This window comes from Convolutriloba macropyga, chromosome 13, assembly GCF_964194025.1.
Source record: "Convolutriloba macropyga chromosome 13, txConMacr16.3, whole genome shotgun sequence".
Lineage (NCBI taxonomy): Eukaryota > Metazoa > Xenacoelomorpha > Acoela > Convolutidae > Convolutriloba > Convolutriloba macropyga.
Window position 1 is genome coordinate 19,066,903 of NC_134480.1, and position 26,972 is coordinate 19,093,874.

General features: G+C 36.7%; 1 protein-coding gene across 1 annotated transcript; it reads right to left on the reverse strand.

The window, feature by feature from the left end:
- Positions 1-1,798: 1,798 nt before the first annotated feature.
- LOC142351845 (uncharacterized) lies at positions 1,799-26,972 on the reverse strand. Its single transcript, XM_075404072.1, has 4 exons — positions 26,875-26,972; positions 12,649-12,786; positions 11,698-11,986; positions 1,799-1,991 (listed from the first exon to the last, which is right to left on the reverse strand). The coding sequence occupies exons 2-4, from the start codon at positions 12,769-12,771 to the stop codon at positions 1,903-1,905; spliced, it is 501 nt and encodes a 166-aa protein (XP_075260187.1). The 5' UTR covers positions 12,772-12,786; positions 26,875-26,972; the 3' UTR covers positions 1,799-1,902.

Sequence of the window (26,972 nt, forward strand, 5' to 3'; positions counted from 1 at the left end):
ATATATATATATATACATACATATATATAAAACTAAATATATTGCTATAATAAGAAGGACAAAAATTACGTTCATTTGAAATACGACGATTGATATAAGTACAAACGTTATGTGAGATGCATTCTTAAGAGCTTTTAAAAATTCGTCTGTAACTGAGATACTCTAGTTTTGAAAAATTGTTCTGGTTTGTTTGTTCTGGTTTCAAGTTATGATACTTGTAGGATTTATAGAAAAGAATAATTGTTTTGAAACTTACTTTCAGATGGTTTTCTGTTTACCTAGACCACTTTTTTTTTCGGAGGGATCTTTGATGCAGCGCTCTGAAAGTAAACTCCAGATGTTATTTTTCTGCATTTTGTCCTTGCAAATGATTTATTCTTGTCAATTCAATGAAATTTTGAATGAAAATGATGTTTTTCCGATGTAGAAAACGTTCTCAACTTGCAAGTTTGATTTCCGTACTCGACAATACTTTTTTCCTCAGTACTGATAGATCTTCTGCTGGACAAAGTAACAATAAATAAGACCAAGTTTTCAATTCTTTAAGATTTTTTCGTTAATAATGCTCTTTTCTTCCTTAACTTATTGATATAAACTCAATTACATAGTCAGTTAATTGTTTGTATAGTAATCAAACTGTTGTCTTCGAGTAAGAATTTTGTGAAAATGTAATAGGTCTGAACATTATAATTTGAACTTATTAACTTGAAAAAAATAAAACCAAATCAATTCGCAGTCTGAGCAAAACAGTTCCTGTTGGAGTTTTTGAGTTTGAGTTTGGGGTAGAGCCGTGTTACATGAGGCTCAAAAATGCAATTTTGCACCTTTTAAGTGACCCACATATTAGCTTGCTTACAGAACATCAATCAAATTTTTAATTACATTAGAGTTTGCGATAAAGCACAAATGCTTTCTTAACAAATCTAAACAAACTGATTTATAGACCTAAGGCAGTCGTTCACTTGTTGAGCATACATACATGATTCCTCTTAGCATAAGAATTGGAGTTCTCCCCAAAATCAAAGAAGGAAGTAATTTTCTTTTATTTATCTACCGTCTTTATTACGGAGTTAAAGTAATTCTTTTAAATAATCAGGCAACAGTCTCAACCTATAGGGAATAATTGCCAGGAAGGAACTATTCATCCGCGCGCACGATCGATCACGTTCGGGTAAAATGTGCTGAAACTGATTAAGGTTGTACTATTTTCGTGCTACTATTGTGCAACAGGTCTGATGTTCATAGTTAGTTTTTATTGTGTTTTGTAATGCCATATTCAAAAAAAGTTTCATTATTCTCCTATATGTTCAGCTTCTCTTCATTTTTTGGTCATTTTGATTGCAATTTGTTTGGTTTGGTTACCAACTTCAGTGAATTGTTTTGACATGATACGACTAAACTTTTCGAAGACAAAATCTCTTCAACGCTTGATAAGCATCAGAGGTTGCTAAGCCCTGTTCAACCTAAGTTTTCAAGCCATAAATGCGGTGTGTTCTTGTAACGTTTCGTTGGTTGGCTTAATGGGCACGAATTCATGCCATTTTACTCCATTTCGAAGATGCGCACAATTTTTAATCATTGCTATTGTTTTCACGAGTCTGATCATGGCCACTTTTCGTCTGGATCTCACAGTTCTTTACTACCTCTTCACATATTTTTTCGGATTATAATTATTTGTCTGATCCTGGATGTTTTCGGGTTTGCGTAGTTACGCAGAATTGTCAATCGCAACGACAATGTTGAATTCTTACGCTAGTTCCACTAAAAATTCCTGCTCTTGAGATCTCGGAGAAAAAAGTTGCGATATAGGTAAGTGAATTTTGATATTCCCAAATAATCATCCCAAAACCATTTTACAACATGAAACACCCCCGAATTTCGTTCGAATGCTTCTCAGCCATCTCATCCAATGTTTGTGGGATTGCAGGGGTGGAAGCTGGCATCTGATTTCTGAAAGTTTACTGAGGGCGTTGATGACGTCACAGAACAATCTAGGCAAAAGTTGAAACTAGGTGCAATTTGGGAACTTATTTTTAAACCCGGGTCGAGGTGTGCGTTAATGATCAGACCCATCCAGACGATAATCAGCCATGAACAGACTTTAGCTTGTTTTTAGAAATTGTGCTCGTTTTTACCTCGTTTTAAAACTTTTTGCTCGTTTTTATCGCGTTTTAAAATTTCTGCTCGTTTATAATTTTTTTCAGCAAGCAAGAACTTCCAAAGTCTGGTTATCTTTGACTTAGTTTTTAGTTATGACACAACTTTTAGGAACAAAACTTTTCTCTGGGACTTGTAAAATAAGAGGCAAAAAAGATGCGCAAGCTAAAAATATTTGACGCTTTTTATCGCAGAATGACCCAACGTTTCAAAAACGTTTGAGCTTTAAAATCTGATACAATCATTACATCCCAGGCTTCAATATCATGCTTTATTAAGCATGTTAAAGCAGCAATGTAGTTAAACTAGACACCATTACACAAAGAGACGTCGAACTTAGGAACCAATTGAAGAGATGTTAACGTTGCTGTAATTGCCTCAGTTGAACTGTAATGTACTATTTTACAAGAGTGAATGAAACTAGGCAACTTAACTGTCACGATTTTCTTCCCCTTTAGTCATGATAAAAAGTGATAGTTTCAGTAGTTTATCCTTCCAAAAAGTGATGTGTCAACTTTTAAAACAGAACTTGGCTTGATTAATACTTCATCCCAATTGTAACACATGAAGGAGCCAACATAAAAGTAAAATTATAGTTTTAAAGTTAAAATATAAGTATTATTGAGCAACACAATTGCACGTAAATTTTTTTCTAGGCGAAAAAATTCAAACTCACTAAAGGACTTCTACTCCACTCACGTCATGACAATAGACACTACAAAGTATTGCAAGACTGTATTGAGTCGACTGAAGGTCTATCACAAAAATTTGGCCCACAGAAAGTCCTGCCTGAAAAATGTGGGCCAAATTTGAGATAAGCTGTTTGCTAAAATTGAGCTGAACTCTTCTCATGATCTATTTCAGTCGAGCACTGTCGTTACATAACATCATTGTTTTTATAAAACTTTAGGTCTGCCGCTGGGACAGTCGGAATGTCATTAGTTGTCAGATTATGCGTCTCTTTCGGTTTCAGAAAAAAAAACGCCACGGAAAAAAAAACCCACCCAAAATTAGATAGGAAAAAAACTCCACGGAAAGAAACCCCCAAAGAAAAAAACCCCCAGGGATATAAACCCCCAATTGACTGTCAAAGAGATATAAACTCAATCAAAATTAATTAATTGAATAAATAAATGAGTTAAATATACACTCACACAGATTCTAACACAATTACACAGGTAAAAAGCAAAAGATTGAAACAGTTTCTCAAAATGACATGTTTGAAGCAATTGCTCGCAAATAATCTAATGGTTGATATTCATGTGCAGCACAAACAATTCGTTTTATTCTGCCATTATTTTCATTTTCTTTCACTATCTGCTTTCCCCATTTTTGTTGTGCCACGGTAAACTCTTGAAGCGCTTGTTGTCTGTGTATCGCCTCCAAAAACTTACAAACGTCGGGTTTGTTCAATTGCAGCATCGATTCGAAACCTCTATGAAAATCTTCTATAGCGTTGTTGGTCCTCGGTAGGTGCTCAATCGTTCGATGATAGACATTCCACATTGTGAGATGAAAGCGTGGTTTTCGCCTACTCCCATTCCTATTTGGGCGACCGAGATTAACTTCTGCAAAATAGTCAACAAAATCCCGAGCTTCGAATTCTGGCAGCGATAATTGGAGCGTTTTGAACCAAGATTCAGTATGTTCGGGGGGAAAAACGCAAGTGCTGCAAACATACGGATACTTAAACTGAAATTTTTGTCCTCTCGATATTTGACGGAGAAGCCCAACTCAACCACTTTTCTATATAGAGATTTACAAAAATGAAAAAAAAAAACATCCAACAACTTTAGTATTGGTGAATGCTTCCGTTGCGGCATTTATTGAGGCAGACTCAAAGTCCATCATTATTGTGTCGGGGTGTGATAAACTGTCTTTTTATTTTTCCCAAAATGCCACATATGTGTCCTGTTTTTTGTCTGGCAACAGAGCGTATATGCATGGGACTGTTATTTCATTGTCGAGGCAATGCACAGTAAAAATCTGATAGAAGTTGTCGGGACAGCTTTTGAAAGTTCCATCAACAAACCATTCTTTGTTGCCGCTGAGCATTTGCAAATTGTATTTGGTTCCAAAGATCAGAAACCTCTTTTCCGACTGCTGAACATTTCCGTCTTCAAAGAGGAAGTCATCGCCTTTCTTCGTAGTGAGGTATTTCTCGGGAATTTCAAAGTCGTCCGCCATTGGAATGGGCCCAGATCCTCTCTGTTGCTGTTTGAAATGGCGGATACGTCTTTTGATGTGCGAAATTGTAGGCAATTTAATTGCGCATTCGGCACTGGCGGTTAGAACATTGTTCGATAGACTGCGTTGAGTTGAAGCACATTCTTGTACAATTGCGTCCGCTTTAATCCGGTTGTTAATTTTGTAAACCTCAATTAGCGTAGAGTTGGGTGCGTTTGTATGTTGGTAGGACGATTGCCGAATAACTTGGTCATGAAGTGTCCAAATTTGGTGCTTACATTGTGCTTTGTTTTTTCTTAATTCGCACACCAATTAGTAGAATTTTTGAGTTCTCTCTTTTTAATGTAAGCGAAACCTTGATATATAAGTTTTGTTCCGCCTTTGTTGGTTTTAATGTAACACAATTTGTTAAACTCAGAGGTTTCCATTTAGTTGGAACATTGGCGTTGATTTCAAATTTGATAAATTAGAGAATGAGCTTGGTTTGAAATTTTGTTGCAATTATGTCACAATAATTGGATTAAGATAACAAAATGATTGCTGTTGATTGTATGTAGACGCATTTGATACAGCACGTGCTAAAAGGTTGATTGAAAACCAGCCAAATAGGCTTAAAAGTTTGGTTTGTTCAGTATATCCACCACAAAAACTCTTCCTATTACCTGAACGGTGGTTGTCCCCTCCCCCCGCGTAGGGCAAGAGACATCACCATGACTGTGGTTAGGTACCATAGCACGGAGGATGGGTTGTCAACCCTTTAAGCGCTGTCCCTTATTGTCTGCCCATAGGAAGCACAAATATGAAAGATTGGTAAAGTTGTTTAGACGGTACTATTCTGAGTGATTTTTAAGTCAGTGGTAGGTTTCTCGGGGGTGGCAACTCTTTTAACCCCCTTTTTTGAATATGAACCTTTTTTTATAGAGGCCTAAATATGAAGTCTTTTGAAATAAAACTGACTGATTCATATCCCATTGGTGGCACTGAAATGCATATTTTATAAAGTTAAAGCGTGATTTCGTCATGAAGAACGTGAAAAATCACGTGATTGTTTTTAGGCGTGCGTGTTTAAATTTTTGTTTTGACTTTTAAAATTAATCTCATTGTCTTTATTTCAATGATAAATTGGGGTTTTTTTTCCTTGGGGGTTTATTTCCGTGGGGGTTTATTTCCGTGGGTTTTTTTCCTATTAAAATCAAGCTGGGGGTTTTTTTCCTTGGGGGTTTAATTCCGTGGGGGTTTATTTCCTATTAAAATCAAGCTGGGGGGTTTTTCCTTTGGGGTTCATTTCCTAGACCCAAATAAACCTAAAATAATACCTATATGTCATAAGTGTTTAATATAATTAATAAAAAAGGTCTTACACAGCGAACTTTCAAGATGATAAAAAAGTGCTCAGAAAGAAGTTCTGCGTTTTCCCAGGCAAAAATAGAAAAAAATGATCCAAAAAAGTTTGTTTAAAAATGAAGGAACAACAGAGTCAATCAAACACTTCCCACTCAGCTTTAAATCGTGACAGAAATTTTGAAAGGTAAGAAAACGGACTAATAGGAAATAGTCAAGATAGGGAAATGTTTTTCTGAAACAAGAAGCAAAAAAATCAAAGAACAGATGAAGTAATTCGAAATTAAGCAAAAAGTTGCAGTTTTAACAGTCACAATTTGCACATTAAAATAGCTTGAGCTAGAATTGCATAAATAAATGGAATCATCTACTTCAAGAGGTGCGTGAGTTTAAGAGCAAGAGAGAAATGGCATGAGGCGATGCATTTTGTCATTCAACAGAAGTGCTTGACAAGTAATTTTTCAACTAAACCCAAAGAATGGAAATGCGTCGGGCTGTGCCACCGGTCCGGACAACCCTCCAGCATCAAAAAGAGAAAGAACTCGTTTTGGATATTCTTGGCAATTTTTTAAGATGCTGCCCAAGCAATTGAAAAAGGTTTAGAGGACTGTCTGTCATCGCTGACACACGGCTGGACAGTCAGTTTTCAGAAGTCAAGTCAAGCGTATGAGTATTTTCTCGCTAACGTTTCAAAAGTTCCTGATTGTGGTCAAAAAGTGTAGGCAAAAAGGTCAGCTGCAATTAAATTCAACGCATAACACTCTGTAAGGCAGAAGATCGGTTGCCCACCAAAATTTCAAGGAGAGGTAACGGTGCCATTTAAATGATAAAGATGAAGACTGGCCTTTCAACCGAGGGTTCTTAAAACAGCTCCTAAATCAATCCTGGGAGTTGTTAACAGTCCAGACACTTGTGTTTTGCTATATCGGGTATCAATGGTTTCGCACATTGATCAAATTGACAAAGATGAGTTGCAAGCGCAGGGCGCCAATGTTCTCGAAGTATACAGTTGTATACAAAAATACGTCAAGAGAAGGGTGTGTGCACCCATGAGTCTCACTGGGAGAATAAAATTATAACTTCAACAATCTGAAGCGGATTTTCAATCGGATGACTGTTCTCTAACAGCTTGATGCAAGAAGAAATTTTTATGAGATACGACACTCATCGGACCAAAGATAGAGTGATCTTTTTTTGTGCGCACAAAACTAGGAAGGGTAGTCAGATAACCCTAGGCGTTCAGTGCAAGAGGCGACAACTATGTTTTACTTCGCATTGAAAGAGCATTTGGGATAAAACATGTTGGGAATATTGAACCTATTTTTCAAAAAATGCCATCAGACATACAGGGAGGATACTGCAGTCACTACAAGATCGTAACGAGCAACGCGATGAATCCAAGCGGATCACACAGATCGAATTCGCTCAAACTGGGGTCTAATTTTTTCACTGAAGTGGGGAATCCTTAGAGAGCTCAGATGAAAAAAAAGTTTATCATCAACCAATGGAACGCAATTTTGAAAAAAAAATATTGGTTTAATCAAAATCGAAAACTTTTTTTGGAAGAAAATACTATTTAGCGCACCATCCAGAGCTAAACCCGGAGGAGCACGTCAAAAAGCGCCGTGTTTGTGAAGCTGCATCAAAATACAAATACGTAAGCCTAAACAACAAGCTATTAGCAGGACATAATCTACTATATTAGTTGATTGATTGGAAAAACTATTCAAACTTTTTGATGGATTAGTAGCCCTGAAAACCGATATCGATTCATTAAATCTTTAAAAGCAATATCTTGAAAAGGCATGATTGAAGTTTCTTTACCGCAAAAGAACTATTTTAATTTGTTCAAAAAAATGTTTATCGGCTCAGATTTTTGTAGTTGATAATTTTTTGACTACCGAAAATTACGCTTCCAAACAACAAGGCCTCAATAATGATGTAAGATTTCGATCGCAGCGAAGTCAATATGAAACTATTCGAGGAAAAATATGAGGAAGAACTCAAAATTCTCAGTGAGTTATAACCACTTCGTTCACAATAAGAATTTGAGTTGAAAAATTTCATAAGCGACAAAAAAGATGTTGCCAATGCTATCGCAGTATATATGAAATTGATCAGCTACAAAACGCAAGTCTTTTGTCTCTGGACTTCAATTGAAGGTTAACGACATCAGTCATCAGGTGGATGTGGAGAGGAAGCCTCTAACAATTTAAAACTCCAAGAACTCATTTGAAAGTTTTGTCATTAGTATCTTTAATTTTTTGTCTTAATTGAATGGATAGTTTATTCTTTTTCAGACGACTTTACAACAGCATTTGACCTAAAATTTGGTAGCATCGGGACAACAAAGCAAAGTCTTAAGGAGAAGCAAAATTCCCGAAATGGATGTAACAAAACCCAATTGAAGCTATCGAGCATCCATGAAAGAGTCTTCCATGCAGTGCCGGACAAAACTGAGCTTATCCGGTTGCCATTTTAAGGCAGGCAACTAGAGTGCTTCAATAGTAAGGGTGCTTCACACAGCTCGCATAGTAAACATCAAGCAAGTATAAGTGGCCAATCGAAGAAGAATTGGATAAAACTGACGTCCCACAGTGGAAATTTGTTAGTGACATCATCAGCTCTGCCGACGTTAGAATTGCATTAGGTTAGTGATTAAAAATATCAAGCATTTAGGAAACTGGAAGCAGCATGATGGCTTACAAGCGCTGAGGAACGGAAGAAGCAACAATCCACAAGTTACTACATCAACAATAGTTTGCAGAAGAAAGGAAATCTTTCAAGGCTGAAAACAAACTTTTAAACCTTTTTTCTTTTAAAGAGAGACGTTCTCGATAGAGAAATGGAGTAGGAAAGATTCAATCTGGCTTCAATTCAGAGCACCCTAATTTGTTTCATAAGGAACGTCACGCATATGAACAACTCTGGCGATATGAACATATTATAAGTAACGACAAAGGCAATGAGCATGTAATACAAGACATTTCTGAGCAGGAAAAATGGATCCGAGGCATTCGAAACACAATGGAATTACTAAAATCAAGGATTTGAGCTGCTCAATAGTTTTTAGAATTCGATGAAATTTTAAACTGAGAACATTGATTTTGTTTGCTCAGATGACTAACAGTTGTAGCTGTTCAATGAAGGTTGTTTTTGAAGAGAAACGCCAAACAAGATGATGAGTATCAACGTAATAAACCTCATTGGACCTTAACAAGAATTTATATTTTAAGTTAAAGCATGGATCGAAAAAGTCTAAAATATTATATGATTCAACCTTTGATTAGATGGAAGTTCAATCAGATCGCTTCTTGATTCGCAACAGGCAATTTTTTGCAATTTATGTACCATTTTGCGGTCATCAAATTCAATCTGATGCAAATTTTATATGCGATAGATTGATTAAAGACTATCTGTCAGCTTTGAATTTTTAGCAGACTTTTTTTATAAATAGTTCAAGATGAATCCTGTTGTTGGCATAAAACAGACGTCAACAAATTTCCAGAGAAATATTTAGTTTGAAAAAATTTCGTTAAAGAAGTCAGTTCGTATCAGTGGATATCCTTGTCAACAGGCAACCAAAAACACTAATTTAGCATGTGATCTTGTGACTAGTAATACAAAAACTTTTCTAATTAAAATTTGAAAAACTCTGAAGTTCGGGCATAAAAAATAGAGTCCGTATTGAAGCACAAGGGGATAAATTGCGATCGAGCAACACAGCATGACCGCGAGGTGAGAAAAGTCTGATGAAGACAAAATTCAGACTCTGCGCCGTCTGATCATCGAACTGCAATCAGTGCGCTCCGGAAAGCCTGATAAGAGCCGTGTAGTTTGTCTTGATAATCTGACAAGAGCATAGATTGAAGTCTGGATGGTCTGGTGGTAGGGTTGAGATAGTTTAAACAGTTTTTTTACAGAGTTTCTACGGTCTAATCCAATTTTTTCTTGGATAGTCTGCTAAAAGCAACAGGTCCGGTGTTGGAAAACAGTAAGTCCCCCCCCCCCCCAAATGACAAACCTTTGTTGGCACTGTTTTATGAGGAATAGTTTTAAGAGGAATACAACTATAGTTGATTAGCGTCCAAGACAACGGCAAGAAAAAAGTTTTGTTTCCCTAGTGATGAGCGGAATCAAATCTTGCAAGAATCTTGCAAGATATCAATCAAGGCAAAAAAATAAATTGGAGTACAAATGTTTTAGGAAAAACCTTTGATGCAAATTATTGTTTATTAAACAAATTACAAAACCTAATTCAATGAAAAAAAATAGCCCAAATTCGAAGTCTTGCAAGAATCTTGCAAGAATATTGCAAGTTTTTGAATTCTGGAAAATTTGTTTGTGCCTTTTCGATAGCTAAAACTATCTGAAAACCAAATGTCAGCAAAACTGAAACCATATGACTTTTTTAAAGCGCATTTTGAATTTGAAATCTTGCAAGAATCTTGCAAGTTTCTTGCAATATTTTGAATTCACATACAGCTTTCCGACAAATAACTAGAGACACCTCGAGGTATCCAAATCAGTCTTTTTAAAGTTCAATTCAAATAAAAAAGACGAAAACAAACACTTTCAATCCTTTTCTCGTTTTTTTTTCAAACGAAATTGTTTTGAGAGAAACAAAGGTTGGAATTTTCTGTTACTGATGCTATTGGTAACTTAGCATCTTTTTGTTGTCGTAACAAAATCCGATTGATGTTAGATCTATTAATCTTCCTATTGAGATTAAAGTGAACCCTTTTGATGACTTGAGTTGATAGCTATTGGTGTTAAGGTCCTCAAAGTTTTTTCATTCGAAAAGTATCGTTGTGTTTTTGAAGTTACCTTTTTTGTTCTTCTTTCATTCGATTTATAGTTTAGGCTTTATCTAAGAAAACCTCCATTTTTTGGTAAATCAAAACGTAACTCGACTTGAGATAATTTTCAGACAACCTGTTTGCTATTTTTCATTTAGTGATTTATTTTATCTGATTTTTGTCGTTTTTTTTTTGTTTTGGAGAGCTGTGTAAGTGCGGCGTTTTTACCGTACTACATCAGTACTCCTTTAGTTTATTTCAGTAACACCGCCACTGCCGGTGCCAAGCCCGGAATGGAAAAGGAGGAGGGAAGAACCACAAAAATCAAACTGGAAACTCAAAAAAGTCAGATTTTAACTTAACTTCAGAAGATTTTCTGACAGTTGATTAACAATTTCAGCCGAACCAACAGCAAAAAGCCGCCAGGTAACCAGGCCAAAAAGGTAAATTTAAATTCAAAATCTTGCGAGATTCTTGCAAATGGATTCAAAATCTTGCAAGAATCTTGCAAGATGGATGCAAATCTTGCAAGAATCTTGCAAGATGGATACAAATCTTGCTAGAATCTTGCAAGAAAATGGAAGAACTATGCTTTCTCTTGCAAGATTTTAAATTTTTTCTTCACTAGGATTTTTACTGATGAGCTGAAACGTTTTGTTGGTTAAGAAATTCTTTTCTACTGAAACCATATCTGCTACCAGTGCTACTGAAATGGTGATTGTCGTGGTCGTCGTGGTAACCACCCCCCCCCCCCCCCCAAGTAGGGCTGGCAACCGCCGAGTGCGACCCAAGTGGGTCTGAATTCCACGTGTGTGAGATTCACGTTGGTCTGATTAAAGCTGGATTGGGTCTCGCTGCTTTTCCTGGAAATTTTGTCACTTCTGCATGCTTTTTAGTTAATGCATTTTACCACTCATCACATGTTCAGCTATCAATCCCAAATTGTTAATTCAGTGTTGTTTTTGTTTTTTTAGTGATACCCAACCAGTCGAGGGAGGGGGGTTCAATGCGAATTCGGATCTATTCTGTTTTGCCCCCCCCCCCCCTCAGTGTTTTATGTGTCCCGAGTTACAATTTATATGTTGTTACATAGCACGTTACTATGTAAAAAAATAGCACGTGCGCCTGGGGGCGTTAAAGATATAAGCTTACTAAGCTGGGAGGGGGGGGGGGGGCAAAACAGAATAGATCCACAATTTCTATTTAAACTTACCAGTGCAAAAATAGTCCTTGTAGACATTTTCTCCAATCACACTCACTCTTGTGGGTTCAAACCTATCGTGCCAGATAGTATTGGGGTTGGAAAGAACCAGCTGAACAGAATCAACCTTTTCTCCTTTTTGTTCCGGGATTGCAATATGGAATTTGGTACATGTTCCACTGCTAAACGAGTTGCTCAGGTGAGTTTTGGTGGAGGCATCATTGTTGAACTGGATCGAGATCCAGTTCCATGTCCCATCCCAGTAATCATCGTCAACTTTCACCCAGATACAGTAATAGCCCTACAGTCAATTAAAGGTGAACAAAATAACAGTAACCCTAATAGAGCTTGGGTCGACCGAAAAATTGGCAAGTTTGATTTTTTTAAACCTAAGTTGAATAGTGGATAAGACACTAACAAAAACAACATCAATAGACAGTAAAACTATTTTTTTTTAAATTAAATTTTGTCTGTGCAGCTTCAGCGCATGATTAAGAAAGAACGCTGAAATTTTCAAATCATGCGTTGAAATGTTGAAAATGCGCTTGGTTAGCTGAAAATTCCCCTCATTTTCTCCGAAAACATTCATTCTGAATTCTGATATCAGTATTGGAAAAATTTTGGGATCTAGTCTGTCTACCCCCATCCCCCAGCTAAGTGCGGCGATATAAATTTTACTCCCACCATAAGCACATGTGCTATTTTTACATTTTTACATATTAACATATGTCACCACGTGCCATTGGCTTTGGGGAGTGCAAATAACATGCACCAGTTGAGCTTTGTGGGCGGGGGGGGGGGGGGTTAGAGGGCCAAAAAGAGGAAAAGTTCAAAGATTTTCAGCAAAACATTTTCTGCGTAATTTTAATTTTGACTACACTAAAATTCCGATAAAAAAAAGATAAAAACGCAAAAAATTGTATTGGGTTAAATGCAGAGACCAATCGAAAACTCCTCAAATACCTTTTGTCTCACATTTGGGCAAGGGTCGTCAGGTCCCCATCGGAGAGTATCACAACAAGCCAAATCTACTGCAATGCATAACACTACGAGCAAAGTCAGACAAATCTCTTTCAACTGTATCATTGTGCTCCTTTAAGCCTACAATCACACAATGCCAATTGAATCTCCTATATATGTAACTTAACAAATTTTACGGCTTTCCGAACTCCTACAACAGTTTAAAAAACTAATGAGTCTAAAGTAGACAGCAGATTTTGTTTGTCAGAGAGAATGTTCAACACTCAAAAGAACGAAAAATCAAATTAGTCATTAGTTTTGTATTTAACTTTCAGTAACTCATAAAAAAGCAGGTTTTAGAGAAAACTATTTTTTTCTCACTTTCTTTGCATTGAAAAGACACAGCTGTCCCTTTTTTGTCAATTTCATGCAATTAATGATGTGCTTTTCTTTAAATTTTTTGCCTGATTTCACGTTGCTATAGATTCCTGAAAAATTCATCTGATTCCTTTTTCGGGCAGTTTGATTAGTTAAATGAAATTGGTCCTGAAATTTTTCAAATAATTTTTTCTTCAATTCAATATAGGGAAAAATATTCAGCAGAGTTTTTACGGCAACGCTTTAAAAAAACAATCAATTCTGGTTAATCGCTAGCCATTTTGAACTGCAAAAGCGTACAAGATTTTCAATATTTTGCTATACACAAAAATTATTGAAATAAACAAATTTGAATATTTTCGTGGCTAGAAAATATTCAATGATAAATTCAGTTTAAATATAGAAAATTTTAATCAATTTTTCAAAGTTATTAAATTTTTCAAAGTTATTCAAAGTTTGTGAGTTTTTTTTTACTTTTTGAGGCCATGCTAGTTTCTTCAAATCATTTGTTTGGGTTATCAATTTTAACAGCAACTATTTGCTATTGAGGATTTAATTTTGAGAACTTCAGTGATCAGTGTCTCTCCTCGTCCATTGAGTCTATTCAAGTTTCTGCTTCTTTACAAGTTAAATGTTTTGTCAACGAAATAGCTCGAGAGAACGTGTTTTTGAAGCCACAAGTAACAAGAAATTTGACATTTTCTCATTTTTTCAGTTCAATTTGTTTTTGAGCTATTTGTTTTTGAGCTAGAGCTTTTGTGTTTCATTAGCACATTTTGACAAGACCATTTTTATTATCAAGACATTGGCACCAAAAATGCTTTTCATTTGCCTCTTCTGGTTTCATATATTTTCATTACGAAATTTTTGTAGCTGGAAGATTTTCTGTGTTTGCATTCTCAGATTAATTTTACAAAACTCCTGAAATCAACACCTGTTCCAAAAATTCCCTATCAGTTTGTATCCTAATTGTTTTCTTTTCCTCTGAACTTTTTGAACTCTTTTTTTTCCTGGTAACTTTCAACTGTTCTGTGGACCAGATCCAGGGGTAATTTTTTTCACTAAATTCATCGGAATTTTTAATTTTTTTCAGGTTTTTTTTGTTATGTATTTTTACAATTCAAATATTTTATTTGGTATTGATGGTGCGCCGTCTTTTTTTAGATCCGCTCACTGTTTTAAATTTTTTGTGGCAGATATATAAAGAATCGATTTTAGTCTAACTGGAGTAAAAATAGAAAAAAAATAAATACTTAAAGATTTTTTAAAGTGGCTTCTGAAGTGGAATGAGAAAATGGCGCTTGATAAAGACTTTTGCTTTCTGAAAACAAATGTACTAAAAAGAGAACACATGATACATGTCTAGGCTGTTTTTGTTCAAAAGGGATTAGTTTCAGTAAGCCACACTATTGTTTATTAAATATATCAAAGAGAGCAATTTTGTTGTTTGTTTTATTAAAATATTAGGCATTACTTTTTCTACTTTTGTCGGTTTTCATAATAATGTTTTCGAATTAATCGCTAGGTTTTTTTGCAAGAGTGAAATGAAAGCTATGTAACGGTTTCAAATGAGTTCTAATTGGATCTCGTCAAGTTTTTTAGCTCACATTTTGTACTTTCCTTTGGACCCTCTATTGGTAGGTCTCACGAGGCTCTCTAGTTTGAAGTCGTTGGAGTTATATTTGAATTCCGTTCATATCAAGTGACTTTAGGATTTAGACCTTACATCTTTTCAAAAAATATACGTTATTAATGATTTTTTGCCTCTTTTATTTCTTTTTGTTGTGCTGATGTATAGTCCTGTTATTAAGAATTTCTGAGGGCTCTCTAACCAAGTTTCAAGAGCTTTGTTTGATATCTAAGGGTTTTAATAGATTTGACGATATTTGTTTCAGATTTTTTGGTGCAGTGATCATTTTACTGACTTCTCAAATAAATCTGGTCTCACTTATAATCTAAATAAAACAATTATAACTTAATCAAAGTTAAAAAGATGCCGCACAGGCTTGATAAAATTGAAGCCGTTAATACTTCTCAGAAAATATTGTCTGAAATTTGGTTTGAAAAAGTCTTAGAGTTTTTTCTGGGTCTAATTGTTTTGTCTATTAAAATTAATTGTCAGCTGAAAAAACTGTTTTTTTTTTGTTAAAATTAAATTTGAATTAAAATTGGTTTTCAGACTGTCGTTTTGTTTGTAATAAGAATTACTCTTGTGAAATAAAGAAGTTTGATATCACCTATCTTATTTCAGACCTTTTTTGTATGCACGTCTGCCTTTTTTAGGAACCTGTCTAAATGTAGATAAAAAATATCACTACACTACCTTCGCTATATTTTGATAACCTTGTCAGTCATCTGTACTGCTTTTACAGTGAACACTGCAGAGCATTCAAAAGCATTTAGATAAACCTGGCTTTTCAATCGTTAGAGATTTCATTAAACTTCTACTCTGCAGCACTTCTCTGAATTTCTCTGCAATACACTGCAATTCCTTCTCTGGAACACTTTGCAAAGACATGCAGACAATGCCTAATTGTTTTGTTTAGTTTCTTTCTGTACTAAAATTCCAAAAGTGTTCTCTTTAAAAGGTTGTTTTTGATAAAGGGTAGGTTTTCATCTAAATTTCTATACTTTTATGGCGAGTTCTTCAATATTCAGCAAAAAGTTTCTGAATGAAAAATAGATATCAGAGCTGACAGAAATTAGCTGCAAAAGCTTTCTAGAACAGCAGACGCAGAACGATATTGTAAGGAACATAGTTTAATTGCTAAAAACTAAAATGTTATACTTTGATTAAGAATCTGTTTAACTTATTGCTGCTTCTAACAGCGGCTCTCAAATAACCTTCAATTAGAGTGATATACACTCATTTGTTTTTTCCGTATTATTTCTCCTTGAATTAAAGCAAACGGAAGCCAATTTCAGAGTTAGAAAGTCATTTTTGAGAGTGAGGCAAATCACGGGTGAACAAACAACTGAAAAAACATAGCAGGACAAGTCCTGACGTACGATTCAAAGAATTTTCATTGACTAAAGAGAAAAACTAAACCTAGAATGAACTATGAGTGAATTGAGAAAACCATTTTTTAAAAATCAGATTAAAAAATACGAAAAAAACAAAAAAACAATGTCAAAATGCCGCATGTGAACAAAACAAACCACTAGCGAGAAATAAAAATTTAATTCAAACAAAAAACTAGGCCTAGAATGAGCTGTGAATGGGTTGCGAAAACCATTTAGAAAAAAATCCGATCCAAAAAATCGAAAAAACAGTAAAAATCAGATTGAAAATGCCGCATGTGAGAAAGCGAATTTCTGTTCAAACACCATTTTCTCTCTCTACTTTAAAATTGGAGCAAAAAAAATTCACGCCGCAAAACCACTCGCTTTTTCGCTCCATTTCCTGTTTCGGCGTGACCAAAATCACCGCTCCATTTTGACTTCAAAAATCATGAAAATGTGTGAACAGATCTTAAAAAAAAGGACAGCGCCCCAATACAATTCAAATTCTTTGAATTATAAAAAAAATTCTCCACTGAGAGCAAAAAATAAAGCCAGGCAAGCACTTCAATTGCAATTGCCTGAAAGTAAGAACAAAGAATTGATCAAAATGATTGCGAAGTCATTTTTTTTGAAAAAAAAATCTTGACGACGAAAAAAATAACAAAGCCGGAAGATTTTCGGAAACAACTCGAAGCTTCGGAACTTCGTAAACAATACCGTAACTGAAGCAGAAACGCATTTGTTTTTTTTTCTTGAAACAAATGTTTGTTGCATCGCCAGAATTATATACATTATTTAGTAAAAATTTTAAACCGGACATAACAAGAAAGATTTGGTTATTGACATCACTGAAACAAATTGTCCTGCTAAATTACGATATCATTATGAATTCTTAAAAATGAAGTTGCACTAGATTAAACCTTGACACGTATTTTTAGAGAAAAAACGAAATACGAAATCTTGATACTGCAAATTTTACAATATTATATATATCTAGTGACGTATCTGGCAACGTTACATCAATTCTAGGGTAAACTCAGCAAAAACGTAGCATGATGCTGTTGCTGAGGTTACTCTAGAACATTTATTCTAGGCAAAAAACTAGAAGACTTAGGAGAATGTAAAAACTATACCTGCTAGAATATGGAGAAAACGGGCGTGTTGTTAAAAAGCAAGAAAAAAAACTACTTCGTAATTTTCGAAAATTTAAGAAAAAAAGGAACCAAAAATCCAAAAAAAGGAAAGTTGTGCATTTTGCGTTTGAATTGCTTTTTTAGGCTCTCATAGATATTTTTTATTTGATTTGAGAAAACTTCATATCAATGCAGCATTGGTCAAAACCTGTTTCTACAAAAATAACAAATAACAAAAAAAAATTGCTCAAAAAACTGCTAATGTTGGTTATCTGCAGGCGCCATTTTTTCGAAGTCAAAAATCCATTTACTGAATGCAGCAGAAGATCAGAAATTTCTCTCGCTGAGCAAAAATCTGTGCATCATGACAGCGTTAGTCAGTTTCGCTTTTAGGTCAATTCCTGTAAATAAAAGGACCGATAGAAAACCAATGCTCTTTTTCGAGTCGTATAAAACCAAGATAGGGCCAATAAAATCCACAAACTATCCTTTTCATTTCACGGTAAAATTGCAAATTGCTTACTTGATTTTGTTTTAGCAACCATTTTATTCTAGCTGTTTTGGCTGAGCTCATTAACTCAATAAGCAAATTGAATAGTGCTTCAAGGCCATTTCAAGCATTAAAGCAAGAATAGCATGAAGAGCGAAATTTAATGCTACATTCTACTGAAGCCATATGGATTTGTTCAGTTTGTTCAACCTTTAAATGTAGCAACTATTATTATTACACAATAGTCACACATGAAGCTAAACTGAAACTCAAACTCAAACTACTCTTTTTTGCCACGTATTCAAGTGTTCACAACCACACAAATTTAGCTCAAATGGAGCAAGAGATACCAAACTTGGTAAGCCTGATTCGATGAATTTCAGCATTTGCCTACCATTTCAGAGAGTGCCGGGCACCGTATACCGTATCTCGAACCCCAACCTCAGTGTACTCAGAGAATCTTAAGACATAGTAATCTACAGCTAATCAGAGATGCAATTTTGACATGTACGGCAGTGTAAATAGAGCTTGAAAAACTACCAAAAATCAGAGGAAGTTTGCAATTTTTGTTATATTAAACTGACATACAATGCGTATTGAAGCACACTTTCTTGGGCGGTAAATTACTTACTATCGTGTCTTGTTTATGTAGATCATATTAATGATTGTACAGTTTTAACTTTACTTTGACTTGTGAAATGAGAATTAAATTTAATATTCTCAAAATTTCCTTCTGAAGGACAAAGTTCCTAAACAGCAAAATTGAAAGATTAGTTATTGAGACTAATAGAGTAACAAGTAATGCAACGGTAATCTACAGTATAGCGGATAATACAGTTTAAAAAAGTTAACTGCGAAAACACAAAATCCGGACAGATTTGAAACCGCTGAAACGAACGGGGTTGTGTAAAGTTTTCCTTGACTTTGATAGGAGAGCAGCAGTTACATTTGGTCCACAGACCCGGAAAGTGGAAGGCAATTTGCTGTTCAATCTGGTGAAGAGAGTGCCGAAGGCACCCTCCAAAGAGAATCAAACAGATCAACAGGCTAGTGAGGCGAACAGAAGAGGGCAATTCAATAATGAAATTGAAGTGCGAACCATGCTCAAAGGAAACCAGCAAAGCAAAAACAAACAGCAACCAGACAATTCAGGAACAACCAGCAGAGAAGAGTTTCAATCAACAGCTCACAGATACGACAAGAAGCTTCAAGGGTTAGTGGAACAATTTAACACTAAAACAGGGATTGACTACAAGATAATTGAAGACTCAATCCAACAAACTAAAGGTTCTCTAACAACAGACTGTTCATCTTCTATAGGAAGAAACACCCAAGAAAATGCAGCGTCGAAACAAGCTTGTGCCTTATCATGCTAATTTTGTTGAAGAACATCTGAAAGAAGCAAGGAAGTGCAAGGAAAGTTTGGACTATCATTGGCCTGCATATATAAGTAAAGGCACGCAGCCAGCAATGAATGCAGAGCAAAGCAACGGGATTCAATCAGTGAACGACAGCAAGAGCAACAACAACAACTACCCAACGGACAACCCAGTTGCTCAAACAGCGCAAAATGGAGCAGCAGCAAGCGGCCAAGATACGGAGAATGTTTCGGAAACATCTTCAGCAAAGCAAAGGAGCGAGGAAAAGATAAAGAATTTTGATATAGAATTCAAAACCAAGATGCGACTTGAACAAGCACGGTTTGAGTGGAGGAAGCAATTACCAACTACTGGAGGAAGAGCGTGAGCTAGAGCGCAAATTGAAGAGAACAGCATTAGAGAATGATGATGCTCGTTCCCAATCAACTAGTGCTCGAGACAAGTTACCGTTCAACTGGAACTCAAAGAGGAGAGATGTCTCAGACTGGGCCAGTAGAATCGACAACCTTCTAACACCAGATCGATCAACAGCGCGCTTCGAAGCAACAACCCCTTAAGTCACGTACAGTCACTTCTCATGATATCGGAATTCACAAGACCCATCGTCATGTGTCGAAGACCAGGACGTTTCCCTCAGATCTGGTCTACTACGATACAAGAGTGGGTACACAGGTAGCAGTAACCTACCAAAGCTGAAGTTGAACAACTTCGACGGAAACCCTCTCGAGTGGCCGGAGTGGTCTAGTATGTTCAGTGCTACAGTGGATCAACGACCAATATCAGACTCAGAGAAGATGAGCCACCTGAAGACTCCACCGATGGGCAAGGCAAGGTCAGCAATCTCTGGAATGGGCTATTCTGGACAGTTCTATTGTGCTGCATGGAGCATTCTGGAGAGGAAGTTTGGAAGGCCTCATGTGATCATTGATGCACAACTGGAGAGTCTTCACAAAGCAAGTCAGGTAAAACCTCACGACTCAACAGGTCTGATCAGTTTCTCAGTTATCGCTTAGAACTTTGTGAATGTGCTCAAAGAGTACAAGCAGATTGGTGGTCTGCAATCAAACTCGACACTGTATATGGCAGTAGATAAACAAACTCAAGTTCTCAAAGAGAAGTGGTGGTTCTATGTTGATGATGAAGATGAAGATTGGCCTGATCTTATTTTGTTTGAAAAATGGATATCTAGGATGGCATTCGTCCACGAAGGGTTTTCAGCTTTCAAGGGAGACCGAAGAGAAAAAGTCCGAAGAGGCACAAATAGAGACAAACGGTTTTCAAAAGCATTGAACTTCAGTGCTAGTTCGAATGTGAAAGAAACGAAGCAAATGCAAACTGATCACTGCCTGCTAGCTGATGGCTCTCATAAAATAAGGAATCGTCCATTATTCAAGAACATGAGTGTGAATGATCGGTACGCAGCAGTAAGGAAACAACTTATATGTTACGGATGCCTAGGCCAGGACATGCAATCAAAGATTGTAAACTCAATGCGTGCGGCATCAATGGATGCATCAAGAAGCACAACCAACTGCTGCACCCAGTCAACGTAAGCGCAGCAACAATCAACCAGAGCAACTCAGTTATTAGCTTTCTTCAGATAGTTTCTGTCTCAATACAGAGCGGTAGCAAAAGGCTGAACACATTTGCTTTCATCGACAGTGGATCAACGGTTTCATTCATCGATCAAAGTGTGCAAGAGAAGTTACGAACCCAAGGCACCGATGTGACGCTCAACATAGCTGGATTACACGGAACAAAGGATCTGAAAACAGAAAAGGTTTCTCTCAATATAAAGTAACTGCAATCAAAAGTGCATTCAATCGAAGCGTTTGCACACCCGTCAATCTCTTTGGGGAACACAAAATACAACTATAACAAGCTGAAGCAAAGCTTCAATCACTTGCGTTTTCTATCTAAAAAAAAAACTTCAACAGTGGACCCATGATGGGCAAGAGAAGAGAGAAGGTTTGTCATTTCGCCTTCACAGAAGATGTGAAAGTGGCTGAGAATATCCAAACTTGGTGGGACACAGAAACCTATGCTTCGAAATTCAACGTCGTCAGTCAGTCAAAGAAAGAACTGAAGGCACAAAAGATACTAGAGAGTACGACAAAGTTCACAAGCGAGCAGTACGAAGTGGGAATGCTGTGGAGTGAACCAGAGCCAAACCTACCGAACAATTACAGTTCAGCCTTGGGTCAACTTTACTCACTGGAGCGAAGATTCCAAAGGGACCCAAACCTGAAGAAATTGTATCAGCAGTCAATAGATACAGATGTAGAAAAGGGATTTCTAAAAATATTGCACAAGTCCGAAAGGATAGGCACCTTCGGGAAGGAATGGTGTTTGCCACACCATCCAGTGCTAAACCCGAACAAGCCTGGCAAAGTAAGACGTGTTTGCAATGCTGCATCAAAGTACAAAGAAATATGCCTAAATGATAAGCTGCTAGCGGGGCCGGATCTGCTACACGGGTTGATTGGAACAATATTCAGATTTCGTGAAGGACCAATAGTCCTAACCGCTGACATCGAAACGATGTTTCTACAAGTGCAAGTACCAGAACAGGATAAAAGTTGCTTGAGGTTCTTATGGCGTCCAACGACTAATGAAACTGTTCAGATATACGAATATCAGCGTCATGTATTTGAAGCTAAGAGTTCTCCAATTTGTGCAAACTATGCTCTCGGGTGGGACTGGACAACGAAAAGGATTATCCGATTGCAGCAAGGGCAATACAAAACAACTTCTACATAGACGATTTCATCAAGTCGGTAGAATCCCCGGAAAAAGCTATTGAAGTCTGCAATCAACTACAAGACCTCTTCTCTGACAGCAAAGATTTGAACTGAAGAATTGGATAAGCAACAACAATGCAGTTACCGAAGCAATCCCAGAGGACTTGAAGTCAACCAGCAATACGAAACAAGTCAACGTGGAACCCATTACGGGGGATCCTCAGTGCTAGGACTACAATGGACTGTCTGATGATGATAGTCTTCAAATGCGCAGAGGCACAAACAAGGAAGTTGAAACAGCTATAACCCAGTGGAAGATTCTGTCACTGGTATCTTCAGTATTGGAGCCGATCGGATTGTTTGCTCCGTTCAGTATTTAACATGAGACGACTTCTGAAAGCCATTTGGACAAAGAATGGACAACACTGGGACAACGCAGTGAAGCCCGGTAAAGAAGCAGAATTCCTGAAATGGAGAGAACAACTTCCATTTGTAGCTGAAACAATCATCGATAGAAGATACTTCAACAGAGAGAGGGACAAAACCGAACTTCATGTGTTTGCTGACGCTTCTGAGGTCACGATGTGTGCAATGGCCTATCTACGTTCACAACTGAAGAAATACCCAGCTGACTTAGCATTTGTCATTGGAAAATCCTGAGCGGCACCGATGAGGCATCTTTCAATACCACGATTGGAATTGCAAGCGGCAGTCATGGCAGTGAGGTTGAAGGAACAGATAGTCAAGGAACATGAAATGAAGATAGATAGTTGCAGTTTTTGGTCAAACTCAACTACGGTATTGCTGTGGATACACAGTTCGCATCCTAAAGAGCAAGTGTTTGTAACCAATCGAGTGGCTGAGATACAAGATACAACTGATTTTTCACAGTTGATACATGTGAGCAGTATGAAAAACCCAGCGGACATTGGCACCAGAGCGATCAACATTGAGGAACTCAAGAGAAGTCAGTGGCTCAATGGGCCGGTCTGGTTGAAGCTACCAGAAAGTGAGTGGCAACAGCACGCAAACCTAATCTTTGCATCAGATGAAAAGAATATACCCTCATCAGTCTTCATGATACAGGATGAAGAAAAGAAAGCGGCTATTCAGTGGGAACGATTCTTTAACTTTAACAGACTAGTGAATACAGTGGCATAAGTTCAGCAAGCATTGAGCAAATACAAACCAGCAACATTTGTAGTCAGTTTTGAAGGAAAAGATAGAGCAAAAGCAACAATCTTCAAGTTACTACAGCAAGAACAGTTTGATGAAGAGATGAAATCTTACAATTCTCACCCTAGCTAGATGAAGAAGGACTTATTCCAGCCCAAGGCAGAATAAGCACAATTCAGTTGGTCTTCAATGCAAAGCATACAATTTTGTTACATTAGAAACATCATGCGGTTGAATTTTTCTTGCGAAACAAACAGAAAGACAATTAACACGAGGGCACTGAGCATGTAAGAAACATTGTTCAGCAAAAGATGTGGATCTTAGGCAGAGGGAACGCCTTAAGATAAATCAAGAACAAGTGTAGTACCTGCAGAAAAGGCAGAGCACAAAAGATAGCACCAGTAATGGCAGATCTACCCGAAGAGCGGTTATATACTTCGACGGCCTTCACAAATATTGGAGTTGAATAATTTGGCCCTATCATTGTGAAGAGCGGGCGAAGAAGCGAAAGCGATTGTGCTGTCTTTTCACATGCCTAACTATGAGAGCGGTGCATATAGAAGTGGTACCCAAGTTGGGCACAGATAGTTGTCTCAGTGCAAAAATGAGAATTATTGCTATACGAGCAAACCAAATACGATCATCAGCGACAACGGGACAAATTTTATTGGAGCTGAAAAAGAGTTTGCAGAGTACGTTGCTGCATGGAATAAAGAAGGAATCGAATAACATCTAATTCAACGAGGAATCAGATGGAAGTTCAACCCCCCGTAGCACCTCACTTTGCAGGAGTATGAGAGCGGTTGTTGAGAAACAGCAAGAAAGCAATATATGCAGTGTTGGGGAACAGGTCAGTCACAGAGGACGTTCTTTCAACAACCAAGTGTATCCTTGAGCAGACATTGAACGCAAGACCTCTGACTCCAGTAACTTCAGATGTTAATGACTTGGAAGCTTTGACCCCCAATCACTTCTTGCTTGGCAACAACAACGTTTGCTTACCCTACCTTCCGTGCGCAGAAGAATTTTTTGATCATCGAAAACTCTTGCGACAAACTCAAGTCTATGGAAATCTCATATGGGACAGATTTTGTAAAGAACATCTGCCAACTCTGAATAACCGGCAGAAATGCGGATCTACAGTGAACGAAACCCTTAAAAAACGCAATCTCGTTTGGTTGATTGAAGACAGCGATAAGCGTGGATATTACAATCTAGAACCCTATAACTCTATAACCCAATTGAATAGTGCTTCAGGGCCATTTCAAGCATTAAAGCAAGAATAGCATGAAGAGCGAAATTTAATGCTACATTCTACTGAAGCCATATGGATTTGTTCAATTTGTTCAACCTTTAAATGTAGCAACTATTATTATTACACAATAGTCACACATGAAGCTAAACTGAAACTCAAACTCAAACTACTCTTTTTTGCCACGTATTCAAGTGTTCACAACCACACAAATTTAGCTCAAACGGAGCAAGAGATACCAAACTTGGTAAGCCTGATTCGATGAATTTCAGCATTTGCCTACCAATTCAGAGAGTGCGGGGCAACGTATACGGTATCTCGAACCCCAACCTCAGAGTACTCAGAGAATCTTAAGACATAGTAATCTACAGCTAATCAGAGATGCAATTTTGACATGTACGGCAGTATAAATAGAGCTTGAAAAACTACCAAAAATTAGAGGAAATTTGCAATTTTTGTTATATTAAACTGACATACAATGCGTATTGAAGCACATTTTCTTGGGCGGTAAATTACTTACTATCGTGTCTTGTTTCTGTAGATCATATTAGTGATTGTACAGTTTTAACTTTACTTTGACTTGTGAAAAGAGAATTAACTTTAATATTCTCAAAATTTCCTTCTGAAGGACAAAGTTCCTAAACAGCAAAATTGAAAGATTAGTTATTGTAACAAGTAATGCAACGGTAATCTACAGTATAGCGGATAATACAGTTTAAAAAAGTTAACTGCGAAAACACAAAATCCGGACAGATTTGAAACCGCTGAAACGAAGTGGGCGGTGTAAAGTTTTCCTTGACCTTGATAGGAGAGCAGCCGTTACACTAACAAAGTGCTGCAAAATGGCGGTCTCGCCAAAGTAACGCTGTGGGACATATTTCAAAGACTGAGTATTAGTTAAGTCTCTCAAACTACAACGGAAACTCTTTTTTCGCAATTACTGTTAGTACACAAATCTGAACTCAGTGAAATTTTAATTTCAAATCCAATTTTACAAGAACAGTTTTTAAAACGTATTTAATGCAAGAACTGAATTAGTTTTTTAGCTCAACAACTTTTATAAACCACCAAAATCGTCCATACTTTCTCGACAAGCATCGGGATTAGAAAGTGTCAATATTTTTAGGATGAATCCACTGCAGAAATAAAATCAACTGAATTAAAGCCATATCCCGTGAGAAAAGGTTTCCAACCATGACTAGATCCTATCTAAAACATGAGAAAAGCTGATTGATGCATTACTGCTGGTAGCAATTGTTCACCCAAGTCTCTCATTACTTCTAACTGTTTTTAGAGTTTTTGAGTCCTTGGTGATTATATTTTTGTTTCGTTGGTCCCATGAAACCCAAAATTTTATACTGCAAATCAACTAACAGTCAACCGTCAAGTCAACAAACAGTGCTCAGAGAGATTCTAATTTTGTGCACCCTAAACTATGAACAAACTGATGTATCACCGTGATTTCCCTTCATCTTGTTCATAGTTCCGGCTGTTTCTTTTTCAGATTTTGGGAACGTTTTTAAGTGCTAACCAAGAAGTTTTATTCATTGTCCCCCGTTTTTTTCGGTGGAATATTGTACACAAAACCATTTTCAGTTTTTCGCCTTACCGGAGCGACTTGCAGTTTGATTACATCTGGTTTTCATTAGAGTTTTTTTCACCCTTTTTCAACGTGAAAAAATCTTTAATCGTCTTTGAACAAAATCCCATAAAATGATTTTGTCATTGTTCATTTGTTGAAGTTATAAAGAAGTGCATCCGTTAGTGTCTATCTTTTCCCAAGTTACCAAAAAATTACCAAAGTTACCAAGTGTTCTTACAACCTGAAACGCTTTTTATTTCTCTCTCTCTCTCTCTCTCTCTCTCTCTCCCTCTCTTCTCATTGAGCTGACTCTGTTCATCATAATATAAATTTGTTGTCCAAATTGGTTATTTTTCAAAAGAGAACTTAGCTCCTGAATCTTAGCTACCGAGTCCTATGGGGGGGGGGGGGGGGGTTGAAGCCTCTGAGTAAGCTTGATGTTGTTGTTGAGGTTACACTAGAACATCTATAATATTTGATGAAAATCTGCTTGTGGCAATTATATGTCACCTAATCAAAAATTGGATGTAATTCTTTTTTCTTACGTTTTCGTTTCTTCGGTTTTCGTTTCTTAGCTTTTCGACCAAGAAAATCTTCTCAGCAATTTTACTGCCCACCTACAACGTAGGACAATAGGTGATTCTTGAAACACTTCCAAAAGGCTGCCATTCAATTCCGATCACTTATGATTGCGAAAAATCTCATCAAAGATTATTTAGGAGCCTCAGAAACCATAGCAAGGACGTTCAAAAACAAAGTCCCGTCTTTTACGGAACCATTTATGGTCGACCTATGGTTACTGAGAACAATTTACAGTTTTTTTCCTTTTAAAGAAAAGGCAATTGGGGTAGCAGTTTATTTTTTAAAACTCTTTTTTTTTAGAATTTTTTGTCACTTGTTCTTCCAACAGTTTTCAACTGTCCACCCATTGAGTGAGACAAATAGAAGCAACTATTCAACAAATGTTCTTTCTTATTGGGTGACAAATTGGTCAACCACTTTAACTCCGGAATATAATTTATTTTCTATCGATTATAGATATTCTATTTCCTATCTGATTATGTTTTTATAAAATAAAAATAAGATGTCACTAACCTTTCGTTTCAGCTTCAAAATTGAAAATGAACAAAAAAGTTTAAATGAAGAATTTTGTTTTTGCGGCCTGAAATAATGTTGGAACTATCCGGTTTTTG

Coding starts and splice junctions, on each gene's coding strand:
- LOC142351845 (XM_075404072.1), bottom strand. CDS start 12,771: ATGATACAGTTGAAAGAGATTTGTCTGACTTTGCTCGTAGTGTTATGC. Junction 11,987..12,648: donor GCCCAAATGTGAGACAAAAG/GTATTTGAGGAG, acceptor AATTGACTGTAG/GGCTATTACTGTATCTGGGT. Junction 1,992..11,697: donor CAAGGACTATTTTTGCACTG/GTAAGTTTAAAT, acceptor ACTTTTGCCTAG/ATTGTTCTGTGACGTCATCA.